General features: G+C 44.0%; 1 protein-coding gene across 1 annotated transcript in view; it reads left to right on the top strand.

Moving 5' to 3' along the window:
* Positions 1-19,588, top strand: part of LOC145356565 (dynein axonemal heavy chain 17-like) — an 811,195-nt gene that overhangs the window by 84,481 nt on the left and 707,126 nt on the right. Inside the window, exons 7-9 of the mRNA XM_080209339.1 lie at positions 166-291; positions 7,309-7,461; positions 7,702-7,788. Coding sequence (XP_080065465.1) covers positions 166-291; positions 7,309-7,461; positions 7,702-7,788 — 366 coding nt within the window. The remainder of the gene's footprint in view (positions 1-165; positions 292-7,308; positions 7,462-7,701; positions 7,789-19,588) is intronic.

The following is a 19,588-nucleotide window of genomic DNA, read 5'->3' as shown; positions in this document are numbered from 1 at the left end:
TTACAAGTAATAGACCTGAAACTTCAATTCTGTTTCTTGCTCCATAGATGCTATCACACATGTTAGTGCGGCATTTCCTGTTTTTATTTTTTAATATTAGGCTTGATTATGAAAAGAGCTATGGAAACATTTACCTTTACTAATATTAAGATCATATGGTTTTAGGTGTCTCCCTATGTTGATGTTATACTGCATACAGTTTGTTTAGTGTGGGCCAATTCTCGATATTACAACACCCCTGCCAGAATCATCGTTATATTACAAGAGATTTTCAATCTCTTCATTGATATGGTATGTATACATTTTTGATTGCATAGTAGTTTTCAAACTGCATGTTTTAAACAGTTTTATAATAGGTTACAATTCTAGCCTTGAAATTAAACTGCTACCTATTTAAGAAACAATTGCTTACATTTTTCTTGTTTACAACACTATTTTGGACTCTATTTAAATGCTCCAATAGCAATCAGTCAGTAAAATACACTGAAATCCTTGCTGTATCTTTATGGGCATTTCAAGCATACTGGCTGACTCCCCAGCTTTGACAAACACATTAAAGGAAGCTGTTCACCAGCATCTTGGGACCATGGCTGGTTAGTCAGTAAATTTGCATCCTGTGCTGACTTCTACCTTGCAGACATCGTGGATGGGATTTTCCGGCTCCACTCACCGCAAAACTGGAAAATCCAGCCAGGGGTCAATGGACCTTTCTGTGGTTTGCCCTTTGCCTGCTCCGATTTCCATGGTGGGTAGGATGGTAAAATTGTGCCCCAAATGTCAGTACTGTGACACTACTTCCTTCCTCCCCTGGATCATAACCCCATCACTAAACATCAAGCCATATTTTTCTAAACAGTCAATGACCTCATCTGCTCCAATGATTTTTCCTCTGTGTTTTCCTAACTCATAGTTTTTCAATTCTGTACGGCTCAATTCCATCCTCTTCCCAAGATCCATAGGATTACCGAAGTAGATCTATCATTTAAGTGTTCCTACTCCACTGAACTGATATTTTTCTTGAGTCCAATTTTCTCCTCTTGTCATGTCTCTTCCCACCTACATCCACGACTCTTCTGTTGCCCTCAACTTTAAAAGCTTCCAGTTTCCCAGTCCTAACTATAGATCTAAACTCTCTACACTTCCATCCCCAACCATGATGTAGGAGGGTATGAAGGCTCTCCACTTCATTCTTAAATGGAGGCCCAACAAGTTTCCATTGACCACCACTCTTTACTAATTGGTTGAACATACTTTTGTCATTACACATTTTTTCTTTTAATTCATCTCACTTCCTCCAAATGAAAGGCATGGATACAAGTGTGATTCCTAGATATGCCTGTCTTTTTAATGGGATATATGGAGCTTGTACCAGTCCTATGTGAGGTCCCATGCCTCAAGTCTTTTTGAGTGACTTGATGCTTGCATCAGCGCCATGTCCTATTCAAGCTCTGATTGGAAAACTTCAACTTTCTTTCCAATTGCTTCCAATTTCTACCCTTCCCTTAGTTTCATTAGGTCCGCCTCTGACTCTTCCTCTCTGTGAGGAAAATAATGGGTGGAATTTTATGAAAAAAATTCTAAGTGTCCAGCTAGCATGAAAATGGGAAAGTTGGAGGTCCGTTTTTTAGGTGAGTCTTAACTCTCAATCTTATGCACAGTGCATGAAAAAATGAGCTAGACTGTTTCTGGCTCCGAGGCAATGGGCGGGGCTGAATTCACCAGCCAGCATGCTCTAACAGCAGAGGGAGCTATTCTGCAAGAGCAAATCCCTGGCTACACATGCACAATTGCAACTGCAGAGGCCTGACAAAAAGAGAGACCTGTCAGGCCTCTGCTGTTGCATCCAGCCTCAACAATGCCACCCCCCCACTATGGCAGGCCCGCAGCTAATTGGGAGCTTTGCACCACCTGAAATTATTGTCCCTACAACCAGCCTCCCCACTCCCCACCCAGACCAATCACAACCCACCGATCAGAGCTGCAAAGTGGCAGCAGTACTCCCCCTCCCTCCCCTACTGATCACAGGCAGAATGTGCAGCAGACCCTCCCCCTTGCTCCCCCCACTGATTGCCCAGGGAGTGGCAGTAGGCCCCCCTCCTCCCACCCGTTGCTTACAGAGTAGCGATGGGTCCTCCCTGCCTCCTCCACTGATTGTAGGCAGAGTGCTCAGAGGGTTCCTGCTCCCTCCCCAGTTGGACAGCCCAGGCCTGGTCCCACTCCCCATTAGGCGTTGCCCCCTTCAAGTCTCAATCCCTCACACAGTCTCCTTCAGGCACTGCTCAGTGGGCATTGCCAAGGTGCCAGGTTGGCACTGCCCAGGGTGCACCCTCCCTTGCCCTTGACCTCCCTGGGGGGTGCCCTAATGGCCTCCACTTCTACCAGCAAGGGCAACATGACTGTTCCTGTTCATGGGAAGGAGTTTCCATCACCGGAGAGAACCTCTCTTGGCAAGGCCACAAAGGCAAGTGAACCCGGACTGTTGTGTCCCAGGCTCACTAATCAACATGGTAATGATCATTTTAATAAATGTAAATAATATATTTAGCTTCATGCCGGAAATGGGCGTCAGGCTGATATGGTCCTGGTAAGATTACAAGAGCCGAGAAATCGGGCGCAATCCTGGGTGGCATGGTGGCTCAGCAGTTAGCACTGCTGCCTCACAGCACCAAGGACCTGGGTTCGACTCCCAGCTTGGGTTACTGTCTGTGTGGAGTTTGCCTGTTCTCCCTGTGTTGACGTGGGCTTTCTCCAAGTGCTCCATTTTCCTCCCACAGTCCAAAGACGTGCTGGTTAGGTGTATTGGCCATGCTAAATTCTCCTTCATTGTACCTGAGCAGGTGTTGGAATGTGGCGACTAGATGATTTTCACAGTAACTTCATTGCATTGTTAATGTAAGCTTACTTGTGACATTAATAAATAAACTTAAGTTTAAAATTCTAGATTCTTATGTGATTTTAGCAGCTCGCTATGCCCATTGATGGGCAGGGTGAGCCAGTAAAATAGCGGCCAATATGACTGTTTATATGTGTTTGTTTTAGTTTTTTGTCTGTTTTACTGCATTAGCACCTGCAGTAGTACATCCTATTTGTTTTGTTGATTTCTGTACTATAAAAGTGATTAATAGTGTTTAAAACAGTGAAATGTTGTGGTTTTATTCTCTTAGTACGTAACTCGCATTTCAAATTTAATATTCTGTTAACAAAAATCAGGTTTCTCGTTCCTAACTAGATCATAGCAAAATTTTGGGGTACTGTCTGGGATCATACCAATATCATAGAATCCCTACGCTGCAGAAGGAGGCCACTTGGCCCATTAAACCTGAACCAATAACAATCCCACCCAGGCCCTAACACTGTAACCCTACGTATTTACTCTGCTAATCCCCTTGACATTAAGGTACAATTTCACATGGCCAATCCACCTAATTCTCTCATCTTTGAACTGTGGTTTCCACCCACAGTTCAGAAACTCTGGTTTCCACCCAGAGTACCTGGACGAAATCCACAAAGACACGGGGAGAATGTGCAAACTCCCCACAGTTACCCAAGGCTGGAATTGAACCTAGGTTCCTGGTGCTATGAGGCAGCAGTGTTCACCACTGTGCCATGGTGCTGCCCCTTGTAGCCTGTATTTGGAGCTTTTGTCTGGGATTGTAACATCTTCCATAACTTCTCAATTGTCTCAATTTCTGGCAAGAAGCTCAATGACTTCCACAGCTACCTCGACTGCACTTCCTCACACAGTACACCCTGTAAGGACTCCATTCTTAAACTCCTCTGACACACCTGGTCCAATTATGCAACCTTTCACACTAACATTTCTGAGATGTCTCCTTTTTTTCTTTTTTCTTCAACTAAGGATGCCGCCCCCCCACCCCCACCTCCTCCACCACAACCATGGGTGGCAGGATCCATGACTGTATCCCCCACATTTCCTTGCATTTATTTTGCCCTCACCCCTTCTCCTCCTGCTGAGACCTGTGCTATGGTTCTCCTTCACCTTCCACCTCACCAATCCCCGTTTTCAATGGATCATTGCTAGTGTGATACCACCACCAAACATATCATCTGCACTCTTCCCTTCTACTTTCAGCATTCCAAATGTTTCCTCTGTGAGACTCTTGTCCACTCTTCAATCACCCCAACACCTCGCCCCTGTCCAAAGCACCTTTTAATGCAAAGGCAAAATGTAACAGCTGTCTTTTAATTTCCTCTCTCCTCGCCATTCAAGGCAATAAATACATCTTCCAGGAAAAGCAATGATTTATAAGTGCTCCTTTCAATTTAATCCACTGTATTTGCTGCTCCCAAAATGGTCTTCTCTACACCGGGAAGACCAAACACAGATTGGGTGACTGCCTGGTGGAATGCTTCCATTCAGTTTGCAATCATGATCCCAAATTTCCAGTGACCTGTCATTTTAATTCTCCGCCTTACATTCACGCAGACATCTTTGTCCTTGGCCTGCTGCACTTTTCCAGTAAAACTAGGCACAAGCTTGAGGAACCAAATCTCATCTTCCTATTGGCATTTTATAACTTTCTGGACTCAAATTTGGGTTCAGCAATTTCAGGCTATAATTTCTGCTTTGCATGTTTTAGTTTGTTTCTTAAAGTGTAATTTGGCCTTCAGAAAGAAGCACACCTTCTCTATGCACATCATTTGTTTTTTTTTTCAGAACCTTTCATCCTGCAAGATATTCTGGCGTTGAATCTCTCCTGCCTTCCATTGTATCACAAACTTTTTTGTCCTTGCCCCACTCACCCCTAGTTCAAAACCGATGACAGTCAAACAATATCATACGTGTGTGCACCCCCCCCGACCCCGCCCCCGTATTGCAAACCTGTGCAAATGTAGTTGTACATGTAATTGTAATTTGCAGCCTCAAAACTTCACACATCTGTTTAGAATATTGAACACTCTCCCTTTCCATGCCACTCCAGGTAAAAAGCACACATTGTGCATGCACTAACTCTGCGCAGGCATAAGTTTCCTATTAATGATTTTATGTTTTGTGAGGATTCATGGGAATGAAATCCCTGCGAACAGCTAGAGTTGCCAGAACATCTCTAATTTTTCCTAGTTCTAATGAAGGGTCATAATCCTGAAATATTTGGCAGAATTATACCACTGCTTTACGTCCATTTTGCAGTGGGAAAATGCTGTAAAATCAGGTGGAAAGTAGTTAGCACAAGTGGTGCCAGTTTTGCGACATGACAGTGATTTGTAACTTTCTGGACTCAAATTTGGGTTTAACAATTTCAGGCTATAATCTGTTTTTTTCTTTGCATATCTTAATTTGTTTCTTACAGTATAATTTGACCAACGTGATTTTATGACACCCAGATTTCCACTGTGGTCAGTCTCTTGCTGGAAATGGGTGAAAGGCTGGCTAATTTATTTAAATTCATTAAAATAGGGTTTTGAATATGTTCAGCAAACCTGGTACTCAGTCATCTGGGGTCGCTTGGCTTTATGACCTTGGCGGAAGAGGTTCTGTCTGGCAAGGAAAAAACCTGCTTCCCATGAATGGGGAATAGTTGTATTGGTTTCACCGGTTGAACTAAAGGCCATTGAGTTCCCTCGATGAGGCCTAGGGCAAATTGGAGTGCCTGTTGGGCAGTGCCAGAGTAAGTGCCAACTTGACACCTTGGCATTGCCAGCCTGGCACTTGGACAATGCCTACTAGGTACCTAGGAAATGCCTACTGGACAGTGTCGGAGGCGGGGCCAATGATGGGTGTGCCTGTGGGGGGCAATACTAGAGAGTAGGTGGGAAATGTGGGGGCAAGGCCTGTAGGTGGCCAGGGTCTGTGAGAAGAGGGAGCAATGCCGGGGGGTGGGGGGAGGTGGGGGGGGGAGGTGGGGGGAGGTGGGGGTGGGGGGAGGTGGGGGGGGGAGGTGGGGGGGGGGAGGTGGGGGGGGGGGGGAGGTGGGGGGGGGGGGAGGTGGGGGGGGGAGGTGGGGGGGGGGGGAGGGGGGGGGAGGTGGGGGGGGAGGTGGGGGGGGGAGGTGGGGGGGGGGGGAGGTGGGGGGGGGAGGTGGGGGGGGGAGGGGGGGGGAGGTGGGGGGGGGAGGTGGGGGGAGGTGGGTGGGTGGGGGGGGAGGAGGTGGGGGGGGGAGGTGGGGGGGGGGAGGGGGGGGGAGGTGGGGGGGGGAGGTGGGGGGAGGTGGGTGGGTGGGGGGGGGAGGTGGGGGGAGGTGGGTGGGTGGGGGGGGAGGGGGGGGGAGGTGGGGGGAGGTGGGTGGGTGGGGGGGGAGGGGGGGGGAGGTGGGGGGAGGTGGGTGGGTGGGGGGGGAGGGGGGGGGAGGTGGGGGGAGGTGGGTGGGGGGGGAGGGGGGGGGAGGTGGGGGGAGGTGGGGGGAGGTGGGTGGGGGGGGAGGGGGGGGGAGGTGGGGGGAGGTGGGTGGTGGGGGGGGGGGGGAGGTGGGGAGGTGGGGGGGTGGGGGGGGGGAGGTGGGGGGGTGGGGGAGGTGGGGTGGGGGGGGGGGAGGTGGGGGGTGGGGGGGGGGGAGGTGGGGGGTGGGGGGGGGGGGGGAGGTGGGGTGGGGGGGGGGGGGGTGGGGGGGGGGGGAGGTGGGTGGGGGGGGGGGAGGTGGGTGGGGGGGGGGGGGGGGGAGGTGGGGAGGTGGGTGGGGGCAGGACCTGTCAGAGGAGGGGACCTGCTGCCACTCTGCATGCGATCAGTCAGGGAGGGTGGCAGGGCCACGATCGGTGGGCAACGGGTGCTGCGTCTTGGGCCGTGGACGCTTGTGATTGCAACAGGGGTGGGGAGCTGTTTGAAGCTACCTGCAGTAGCAAAGGCCTGATTCTCTGACTCTCAGACCCCTGCTGCTGTTTTCAGCATCAGAGGTCTGCACATGCGCAATACCTCCCTCTACAGGCTGCCTGGAGCATTAAGCCCCACCCACTGCCTTCTGGAGTGGGTGACACGGACACCCACTCCAGACATGGACTCACCCAAAATTTTAAAGACAGCATGCATAAGATTAAGCTTGAAAATGCACCCAAAACGGATCTCAGTGCTCCCAGTTTCATGCCTGCTTGACACTTAGAAAAAATCTTGTAAAGTTCTGCCCATTAACTCTGTTTCTCTCTCGACAGACATTACCTGATCTTTCTGGCATTTTCTATTTTTTATTTCTGGTTTCCAGAAACTGCAGTATTCTGCTTTTCAAAATATGCACTATGGTTTTGTTGACAATTTTCAGTTAAAATTTATGGTATTATCTTCAGTCTGTATGGATGCAGTACACTAATCCTACATTTTAGAAGAATAATTAACATAATGAAAACCTTTTTCTGTAGACCTGTCAGTTTTTGAATCCAGATGAGTTAATGAAAGGATTACAGGGAGAAATAGAGGAGGTGCTGGGAACAATCCATCTGACAATATCTGTCTTGAAGAAGCTTTACCAAGTTTATGATCATAACCGATCTGAAATGCACACATTCTTTAAGGTACTGTACATACAGAATGTCTTACAGTAACTAATTTAAAACAATAAATTTGAGTACGTTTACATAAGTGTTGCCATCAATTTATTGTTTTTATCCTGTTGTAAAGGATTCGAATCTGATACCTTGTGTCCCAAAGAGAAATGGGGACTGGCATCAATATATTTGCGTGATAGTTGTGAGAGAATGCTACCAAATGTTTCTCTGATAATTGTTACAAAAAAATTTACCTTCTAATTTTAGGATAGAGAACCAAAATATTGGGAGTTCCCCTCACATCTTGTGTTTGCAAGGTTGGACAGATTTATGCACCGATTGCAGACTATTGAGGTATGGTATTTTAGATGTATGTATTATTTTATTTCTTTGCAAGGCATTAAAGTTCAGAGCAGTCTCATTTTATCACATCATGAATGGTGAAGCATAGGCTGTTGACCAAAACTCTTCACTAGGCGTGTTCTTAATTTCATTACTTTCCCATTGAATAAAATTGTTAGAAAGTGAGATCATTTATGCAACTTTTGGAATGCTACTTCAAAAATAGAATCATAGAATCCCTATAGTGCAGAAGGAGCATATTCAGCCAATCGCGTCTGCACCCTCTCTCCAACAAAGCTAGGCTGTCCTGCCACCCTATCCACTAACCCCACTAATCCCCATATCCTGCACATCTTCGGACACTAATGAACAATTTAGCATGGCCAATTTACTTAACCTGGACTTTGGGAGGATACTGGAGCACCAGAAGAAACCCATGCAAACATGAGAAAACGTGCAAACTCCACATAGTCACCCGAGGCTGGAATTAAATGCATGTCCCTGACGCAGCAGTGCTAATCACAGTTTCACCTGTTGCACATATGATCATGTTATGTCATATATGATTTTTGGTTGTTAAATTGAGCATTGAAACTCAAGATATAACTCTGTAACTCCTAATTGTTGTATGAATTGCATGAAGAGCACTCCTAGGTGTAATGCAAAGATACCTCATGTGCTGTAGTGCACTTGGTACAATCCTAGAATGTACCTGAGCATCCAAATAATTGTCTCTCCAGTATCTCCATTTTACTGTAGACAGAGTGATACCTGCTGCAGCCTGATTTAAAAGCATTCTGAAGGTGTGGGACAACACATGCTCTGTTGTTGACAGCACCATGATATTAAGTTTCCATGCAACCAAGCCTTCTGAAATTTAGAATCTCTACAGGGGCAGAAGGAGGCCATTCGGCCCATCGGGCCTGCACCAACCACAAACCCACTCAGACCCCATTCCTGGAACCCCATATATTTACCCTGCTAATCCCCTGACACTAGGGTCAATTTAGCATGGCCAATCAATCTAACCCACACATCTCAGGAATGTGGGAGGAAACTGTAGCACCAGGAGGAAACCCATGCAGACACAGGGAGAACTAGTCTGTGTTTTGTCTCTTTGGCAATTTAATGATATGTTTGACATACATTTATCACTTAGCACAAAACAGGCACTAATTGGTGAGGGAAATACAAATTTTAGATGTCAACTTTGACTCGTGATTGCAGTCTCACTTGCAGTCAGTGTTTCAAGCCTTATTCCATAGACCAATCAATATAGGTTGACAGTTCAATGCAGGTATAAGGAAATGCTACACTGTCAGGAGTGCCAACTTTCAAGATATGTTAAAACAAGACCCTCTCTCCCCTATCAGGAGTATGTAAAACATTACGCGATTATATGAGATTTTTTTATGGTGTCCCAACCAACCTTTATTCCTCAATATAAGGGTGATTGTTATATTGTTTAAGGGTAGAAAATAGCAACCCAGCAATTCCTGACCATCATCCCCACCGAGTGATCAGACAGATTTTGGAGTTTTAAATTGGCATTTATTCAAGCTGCAACAGGAAAGCCTGCCTTCTACAAGGTGACATACAAACTTCCTGAATGATACATAGCATGAGCAATTATACTTTTGGTTATCTTGGAAATAATCTGGATATATCAATCACAAGTATATATTTGTTTTGAAGTCATTGATAGCCAATTACAGCTAATAGTATTAATTATTTCATTTACGTCAAGTGAATATAGTTAAGCAATTACAGTCCCTAAGTTCCTGTCTAATTCTAATAAATTTCTAATGAATCATGACTACATGGCTACACCATCCAAACATTTACACCTACTATTATGGCCACCAGCTTCTTGTTGATCAAAGTTCCCATGCTCTTGTCGCTTGTTTGTGCAGCTCATCTGTAACTGTATGGAAACAAGTTCTCAGCAGTTTCCCAGGGGAATTCTACTGTACTCATTTCACAGGGGAACTCCAGTGCATTCAACAATTTTAACCCCTTGAGTGATTAAAAACAGATGAAGTGATGGGCATTAACACATTGGCTGAAATTTTTCAGCACTTCCTGCGGACAAAATCTTCTGGTCCTGCCAATGGCTACTTCCTGCTGTGGGTTCCTCAGTAGTGGAAGGTGTAATCAATGAGAGGCCCCTGTTAATGGTGACGGTCCAAAAGATTCCCAATCATTCCACGGACTAATTTTACAGTCCACATAATGAATTTATACAACGCTTGTTGTAGTTCAGGTCAGAAACTCTGAAGTGTTTTATGAAGTCTGCCTGGATCATAAATTTTGCAGCTTGAATTTGGCTAGGGTAAGCATGGGCTGTTTCACTTCAGGTAGGATTCAAATGACCCACTAGGGAGTTTATATCAAACAAAGTTTATTGAAGAATACAATTAACATGTATAGAAAGAACATTAACTTTTACCAATAACAAAGAAGAAAAAAAGCACCGTAATATTGTAATAAACCTTAGCAGCTAATTACCATTCCAATGAAACTAATTCCACAAACAAAACTCTTGCCACAGGTTTAGCACAGAAAAAAATGAATGCTCATGTGATACTGGAATTTAGTCCTTTCGTTCTCAAGGTGCTAACTAGCCAACCACCAGAATTTTCACTCCAAGAAGACAAAAAGTCTTGCTTCCAGCTAGCCAGCAGATTTTACAATCCAGGGAGAGGGAGAGAGAGAAACACTGCTATCCACTTGACAACCAGGACACCTTCTGACTAAAAAACACAGCTGAACTGAAAGTGAAACCTTAAATTCACTATGAAGAAAAAAACTACCCAAAATACATCACCTGACACCCATGCTTCCCCATAACAATGCAGGATCATAAAACAAATCCCAGAAAGTATCCAAAGTCCAAAGTAAAACTGAACAAAACTCATTTAAACCATTGAAGCAGCAATAAAAGGACTTCTAGCAGACAGCCTGGCAACCATGAAGAAAAACAAAGCTGCTTATAGTTGCATAGAACATGATTTTAAAAAACAATTCTTAAAGGTACACTAGCATCACACCTCACCTTCAGAAAGAAATGAACCATCAACATTCAAAGATAGTTTCATTTTTCAAACCCTTTCAATTTTACACTACTAGTTATCTACAATAAATATGCATATTTTACAAAATCAAAACATGCAAACAGAACAGTAATATAGTCCATTTCAGCCATAGTCTCCCACCATTGAACACTTCTTCCTGTATAACATTTATGAAAAAATGCTTCCTCTCCAAGATTCTCCTTCAGCTCTTAATCCTGCTTTGATTCCAAATCTGATCTCAATTTTGTTGTTACGATGATAACTTAGCTCTGCTAATGCCTTCAGAGAACTAGGCAAGATCAGGAGGACAACACATTATCTGTGTGTAATTGGACCATTCAGAAAGTTCATTTTATCTCTGTCCTTTTTCTTGTTAATTGACCAGAGCTCCTCCTGTGCAAAACAATTCAACTCCTTTGCTTGCTTGAGATCTGCGCCATCATTTCTGCGCACTCTTTGGATAAGGCACACAGCAGATTGTTTTACTTGGTTTCAGAACCGATTTTGACCATGGCTCCACAAATACTGTAGCAGTTACGTTGCTGCAAATACAACTATAAGTTATTGGAATATCCATTGTGTACAATACTGTTTTACTGGATATCCACATCTCTGTACACTGTACACAGTCATTTTGCCAGCAGTTCATTTCAAATGATGGTACCATTTCAGCAAACACTCTGATTTCACATTGTTGTCTTTTCCTTTGATCCACATTGGTACAATACTTCCACTCCGCAAACTCCTTTTTGAGATCTCACATGACTGTTAATTTATCTACACTTTTCCTCACATAGATGATGAGCTGTTTTTGACAGTCATGCAATTTATGTTCTGACAATTTGAACAATTCAGGAACAATTTCAAAAACAAACAACTTGTCTTGTATCTGTCTCCACACCTGCTCACTTTCTTTGTTCACATTGTTATTGTCCAACAATTGGTTCTCCTTGTCCACCTTTACAAGTGATCGATCAAGACTTTCGGCTGCTGCATCTCAAACTGAGTAAACATCAGCTTCTTCTTCTGAACCTCTGCCAACTTGAAAGGTCATGTTTGCAACGATGTTGTTTAACTGGAACAGCACTTCCCACATCTATATTATGTATAACAATTCTAATTCCCACATGCTTGTTCATGTATGACTTTTGGGTCATTTCAATTTTTCTCTGGAAGGTAACCCAGTAATTTATTCCGATTCCTAATAACTTCCTCATTGTCCAATTTATAGAACATAGAACAGTACAGCACAGTACAGGCTCTTCAGCCCTCAGTGTTGTGCCAAGCTATGTCCGAACCCAAGATTAAGCTATCCCATTCCCTATCATTCTGTCCCTATCTATCATCTATACTTCCTATCTATCATTTAGTTTGAGGAATGTCGAATTCAGAGTCATCTGGATTCTGTTCTTCACTCTTGAGTTATGACCACAAAAACATCCTCCTTCTGCTTTCCTTCCTAACAAAATACATTTTAAACATAGAATCATACAGTGCAGAAGGAGGCCATTCACCTCATTGAGTCTGCACCGACTACAATTCCACCCAGGGCCTATCCCCATAACTCCATACAATTACCCTGGCTTGTCCCAGTCCCAGAATGCTGAGTTACTAATTTTCCCTTGATCAATTTAAGTGGTTTCCTTACCTCATGACCAAAAATTAATTTCAAATGGACTGAATTTGGTTGACTCATTAGGTGCATTCTAATTGCAAAGAGTAGAAATGGAGTTCCTTTATCCAATCCTCTGGATAATCTTGAAAATAAGCCCTCAACGTTGTCTTTAAAGTTTGATGCTACTGCTCTAATGCTCTCTGTGATTCTCAATGGTAAACACCGTAAGAAGTCTCACAACACCAGGTTAAAGTCAAACAGGTTTATTTGTAGCAAACGCCATAGCTTTTGGAACTGGCTGTTCCTTTGTCAGGTGGGTGGGAGTTCTGATCACAAACAGGGCATATAAAGTCACAAACTCAATTTCCATGAATAATGATTGGAATGTGAGTCTTTACAGATAATCAAGTCTTAAAGGTACAGACAATGTGAGTGGAGAGAGCATTAAGCACAGGTTACAAAGATGTGTATTGTTTCCAGACAGGGAAGTTAACAAAGAACAAAGAATAACACAGCACAGGAAACAGGCCCTTCGGCCCAACGAGCCCACGCCGCCATCTTAACAATGCATTTTTCCTACCTCCCTTGACCCATGTCTATGGTTATGGTACCCCCATTGGAAACCAGATTCAGGGGAGAATAATTTAGGGACAATTTGTTACACCAATCGGCCTAAGAGCACATCTTTGGGGTTAGTGAGATTTTGCAAATCCAAGCAAGTTGTGGGGGTTACAGATAGTGTGACATGAACCCAAGATCCCGGTGGAGGCCATCCTCATGTGTGCGGAACTTGGCTATCAGTCTCTGCTCAGTGACTCTGTGCTGTCATGTGTCGTGAGGGCTGCCTTGGAGAAAGCGTTCCCGAAGATCAGAGGCCGAATGCCCGTGACCGTTGAAGTATTCCCCAACGGGAAGAGAACAGTCTTGCCTGGTGATTGTCGAGTGGTGTTCATTCATTTTCATTCTTGTTCTTTTCCAATCTGATCAAAAATCGTTTCTGATGATTGAACTTTCTTACCTTCCCTCTTTGATTTCTCCTTTTGTCTTAACCTGTGACTTTGTGACCTCGTTACCACACAATAAGGAAAAATCCCAGGAAAAGCATCCTTCAACAACTCAATTGTTTTGATTCTCCACTGATGTTTGAGCCACAGGAGGCATCATTCCCACCAGTGATCCAGCTATATCATTACCCAAGATAAACTGTATTCCTGGACAAGGTAATCTCTGTGTTACTCTTACGACTAATTCATCATTCTTCACTGGACTCGCCAACCTCACCTTATATAATGGAACTCTTCTCACCCTGAATTCCATGTATTACTACCTTTTCTGGTAATACTCCTCTCATACTACATAAGATCATAGAATCTCCACATTTCAGAAGGAGACCATTCGGCCCATTGACCCTGCACCGACAACAATCTCACCCTATCCCCGTAACCCCACATATTTAGCCTGCTAATCCTCATAAAATTAGGATCAGTTTAGCATGGCCTATCAACTTAACCAACATATTTTTGGACTGTGGGAGGAAACCGGAGCAGACACGGGAGAATGTGCAAACTCCATGCAGTCACCCGAGCTGGGAATCGAACATGGATCCCTGGCGCTGTGAGGCAGCAGTACTAACCACTGTGCCATAATGCCTCACCCCTTACCTTTAATGCTTGACTTGCTCCCGTATCTCTTTAAATTTTAGCTACTTTACCTACTTCTCCTGGTACACATGAGTAAACTTTACCCACACAAGTAAATTCTTTAAAGAGATCTGGCACTTTCTTATCAATCAACTCCTGACAAGGCTGCACATTATTTTTCACCTCTTGCACTTCAATTGGGTTTTCTTTTACTATTTTAACAAACCCCACTTGCTTATCCTGTTTTACCAGGTCAGTCTTCCCAGTGCTTTTTTTGAACCATTAACGCTGCGACTTTGCATTGCCTAATTCATTACAGTGAAAACATCTGAGGCTTTTAATTTCTCTTCCATCCTCCTGTATTTCTTTTTTCAACTAAGGTACACTGTTTTTATTATCTTCCACAGGATCTCCTTTACCTTTACCGCCTGAGGCTTTCTCTTTTCGCCAGTTTCTATCCTTTATAAACTGAAACTGATGTTCGAAACCAAACTTTGATTTATGAGTTAATTGATAATCATCTGCCATTTCTGCTGCAAACCTCACAGTTTTAACCCTCTGCTGTTCCATGTGAGTTCTGACTACATCAGGAGGTGAATTTTTAAACTGCTCTAAAATAATATTCTCTCTTAAGAGCTTCATAAGTCTGGCCTATTTTCAAAGCCCTTGCCCACCTATCAAATTACTCTGTTTGATCCTTTCAAAATCTATGTATGTTTGACCAGTTTCTTTCCTTAGATTTCTAAACTGTTGTCTGTAAGCTTCTGGCAGTAGCTCATATGCACCTAAGATGGATGTTTTAATTTCATAATTCCCACATACCTCCTCTGATTGTGATGCAAACACGTCACTAGCTCTATCTAGCAATTTGTTTGAATCAGTGATGAGTGAAACATCGTGGTCCCAAGGCCAGCCTCCCTAGCTTATTCCTTGCAAATGTCCAATCTGCAGAAAACAAGCTAGATGAACTTAAAGCCAGACTCACTTTTCAGAGAGAACTGAGAGACTGTACTGTGCTCTGTTTCATGTAGACATGGCTCATTGCTGCTTCACTGGACTGTGCCCCACATCAGAGGAATTCTCAATCCACCAAATGGATTGTACAGCAGCCTCAGGCAAGGCTAGGGGAGTTGTGGTCTGCTTCGTAATCAGCACCCCTTGGTGCCTAGATGGAGCAACATTGGCGATTTTCTGCTCCCCAGACCTAGAATACCTAAAATGCAGCCCCTACTATCTTCCATGGGAGTTCACCTCCATTATCCTGACAGCAGTTTACATCCCACCCCATTCAGACATGAAGATCATGCTGGACGAAATATACTCCACCACAAATAGCCTTGAAACGAAACATCCCAAGGCCTTGTTCATTGTGGCTACGGACTTCAATCAGGCCAAGCTCAAGAGCATACTACCAAGATACTACCAACATGTCTCCATCAGGGATTCTAACATTCTATACATATATCAAACAAGCCTACCACTCTATTGTCCGCCTACACTTTGGCAAATCAGACCACGAAGCTGTGCTCCTGCTCCCGGCTTACAAGCAAAAACTGAAGCAGGAGAACCTATCAAAGAAAATCATGCAATGTTGGTCTGAGGAATCGGATGATCTCCCATAGGTCTGCTTAGCGTTAGTGGACTAGTCAGTATTTAAAAACTCTGGGACCAGCCTGAATGAGTACCCCATGACAGTAACTGACTTCATTAGTAAGTGTGTAGAAGACCGTGTGCCAAAGAAGCAAATCCACGTGTTTCCCAACTGGAAACCATGTATGAACAGAGTTATCTACTGCTTGCTGAAGTCTAGGTCTGAGATGTTCAAGTCAGGAGACCCTGACCCATACAAGAAAGCCAGATATGATCTAAGGATCAAAGACGCCAAAAGACAGTACCGGACCAAGCTAGAGTCCCAGGCTAGCCACACGGACCCCTGCCAACTATGGCAAAGTCTGCAAGACGTAACAGGCTACAAGATGAAGACATGTAAAATCGCTGGCTCCAACGCACTCCTCCCTGATGAGCTCAATGCATTCTATGCCCATTTTGAGCAAGATATCAGCAAGAGCACGCCCTCCACCCCAGAAACCTTGGATTAATCTGTATCTGAGGTCACCATTGCAATCATCAGAGCAGCTTTCTTGAAGGTCAATCCACGGAAAGGGATTGGCCTGGATGGGGTACCTGACTTCAGCATTCACATCCTGTGCGGATCAGTTGGTGGCGGTATTCGCAGACATCTTCAACCTCTCTTAACAACAATCTAAGGTCTGTATCTGTCTCAAGAAGACAACCATTGTCCTGATACCGAAGAAAAGCCAAGCAATGTGCCTTAATGACTATTGTCCGGTGGCTTTGACATCCATCATTATGAAGTACTTCGAAAGATTAGTCATACATGAAACAATTCCAACTTCCCAGATTGCCTGGATCCACTACAATTTGATTACCACCGCAATAGGTCTACAGCAGACCTCCTTGACCCTGTACTGAACTCTGCAACACCTAGATAACAAAGACACCTATGTCAGACTCCAATTTATTGACTACAGCTCAGCCTTCAACACCATTATTCCTATGGAACTCATTTACAAACTCTGTGGTCTGGGCATCGGCTCCTCCCTTTGTGACAGGATCCTGAACGTTCTAACCCACAGACCACAGTCAATAAGGATAGACAACAATACCTCCTCCATGATGATCCTCAACATTGGTGCCCCACAATGTTATGTTCTCAGCCCCCTACCACACTCCTTATGCACCTATGACTCCTTATGCACCAAATTCCCCTCGAACTCGATTTTCAAGTTTGCCGCTGACGCCACCGTTGTGGGTTGGATCTCAAACAATGACAAGACAGAGTATAGGAATGAGGTAGAGGATCTGATGAACTGGTGCAACGACAATCTCTCCTTAAATGTCAACAAAACAAAGAAGATTGCCATCGACTTCAGCTTCGTGAATGAAGCCCAGTCCATTACTCAAACCAGCCTCCCATCCATTCACACTGTCTACACTTCCTGCTGCTTGGAAATGCAGCCAGCATTATCAAGGACCCCATGCACCCTGGACATTCTCTCTTCCACCTTCTTTTGTCTGGAAAAAGATACAAACGTTTGAAGTCACATACCAACCGACTCAAGAACAACTTCTTCCCTGCTGCCATCAGATTTTTGAATGGACCTACCTCGCACTAAATTGATCTTTCTCTACACCCTAGCTATGACTGAAACACTACATTCTGGACTCTCTCCTTTCCTTCTCTATGAATGATATGATTTGTCTGTTTAGCATGCAAGAAACAATACTTTTTACTGTATACTAATACATGTGACAAAAATAAATCAAATCAAAATCAAATATCCACATGGTTTATGGTCATTTCCTTTGTTTCACCACTTTCTCAAATGAAATGAAAAAGGCTTTTACATCCTTTTCATCAAACCTTGGCAATGCTTTGGCATGTATGAATAGAACTCCACTTGGCATTTGAGTTTGACGCTCTCGCTCTTCTTCATTATTCTCACCACTATATTCAAACTGTATTTTTCCCTTTATCTCTACCAATTTAAACTATATCCAGTTTTTATTTCCAGTCAAGAAATATAGATTTTAATCTCACAAAGAACCCCCAATTGTTATAGTTGAGATTAGAAGCTCCAAAGTGTTCTATGATGTCTGCCTGGTTCATATGTTTTGCAATTTGAATTTGGCTAGGGTAAGCATAAGATGTTTCATTTCAAGCAAGGTTCAAATGACCCATGAGGGAGCTTTTATCAAACAAGGTTTATTTAAGAACACAGTTAACACCTGTAGAAAGAAAATTAGCAATAGCTTTTAACAATTACAAAAAGGCCCTGTCCCCATTAGGTCCCACCATATTGGCACTGTGTAATGTCCCCTGGGCAGTGGCAGATGCCCCTGGGCATTGCCAGTTTGTCCCTTGGGCAGTGATGGGGGCCAGGCAAACACTGCCAAGCTGCCAATGTTCAGGGGCAAGTGGGGAACTATTGTAAGCCCCGTGGGAATGAAATACTCCTGGTCTTCGGGGCGAGGGGGGCTGCAGAGACTTGCGGACCTGCAGACTTCAGTCCCGGGCTTGCAAATAATATATAAATATTAAAATTAGAATTAACTTACATTACGCAGCTCCAAGCTCATTTCAGGCGCAGAGCTCATGCCGGAAACTCACAGAAGCCATAGGGATACCTGCTAGATGGCCTCCACTTGAGTCTCCTGGCCACAGCACAGCAGGCTGGGAGAGTTGCACTATCATATCTAACAAATTTGATTTAATTTTTCAAGGAAGTGACAAGGTAGCTGAGGGCAGCACAGTTGATGTCTACTTGGACTGCAATAAGGCTTTTGATTATCAAGAAAGTATGAGCCCATGGGATCCAGAGCAATTTGGCAAATTGCATCCAAAATTGTCTTAGTGGCAGCATCAGAAGGTAATGATTGAATGTTGTTTTTGTGACTGGAAGCCTTGACAGTGTTGTACCACAGGGATCAGTGCAAAGGATAAAGTCCTGGAAAATGGGTTTAGAATAGGTAGGTGTTTGATGGCTGGCCCACGATGGGCCTCGTTCTGTGTTTTAACATTCTGTGGGCAGGAGTTTTTGGCCATGCTTGCTCCAGGGCCGGAAAATCTTGCCTGAGGTCAATGGACCTTTGCATGGCCCTGTCCCATCCAGAAAATTCCACCTTATGAGTCTGTAAATGGCCAGAATTAGAGGAGTGCAGATGTCTCATGGTTGTGGGGTTAGAAAACATTACAGAGAGTTTTGGATGGCCTTAGATTTATGGAGAGTAGAATGTGGAAAAACCAGCCATGAGTAAGTATATTGGAATAGTTGATCTGGAAGAAATTAACGCATGGATGAACCTTTCAGCAGTACATGAGCTGAGAGGACAAAATCCAGCAATGTTTTGGAAAACCAGGTCTCGGAAATGGCACAAACGTGAGGTCAGAAGATTATCACAGGATCAAATATGGCATAAACATTGAAAATAGGCTGGCTTGATCTCAGAGTGTTGCCAGGGAGAGAGATGGAGTTGGTAGTTAGGGAGCAAAGTTTGGAGCGAGGGCTCAAAACAGTGGCTTCAGTCTTCCCAAAAACTAATTGGAGGAAATTGTTACTGATACAGTATGACTAACTAATGCAAAATTATTGCTCTATATTATGTACTGAACAGTATTGCACTAAAAAGAGAAATGAGCTTAAGCTGAAGAATGCTGAGCCGAATGGAGCAGCAGAATTATATGAAGAAGGGAAGGAGAGAAGGATTTTAACCACAAGGTTTCCTTAGTATTTCCTGCCACTGACTGCTACCTGAACCTGATGAGGTATATAATTTTGCTGGTGGGTGGAGACCAAAGTTCAAAGAGGGGTGTTCAAAAGACTACCAGAAACCCATTGGAACTGTCACCCAGCAATACATATGTCACCCAGCAATGCTGCCATCAGACTTTTGAATGAACC

This window comes from Carcharhinus amblyrhynchos, chromosome 21 (genome assembly GCF_965287045.1).
Source record: "Carcharhinus amblyrhynchos chromosome 21, sCarAmb.v2.hapA, whole genome shotgun sequence".
NCBI classification, from domain to species: Eukaryota; Metazoa; Chordata; class Chondrichthyes; order Carcharhiniformes; family Carcharhinidae; genus Carcharhinus; species Carcharhinus amblyrhynchos.
This window is presented reverse-complemented; position numbering and strand designations above follow the sequence as displayed.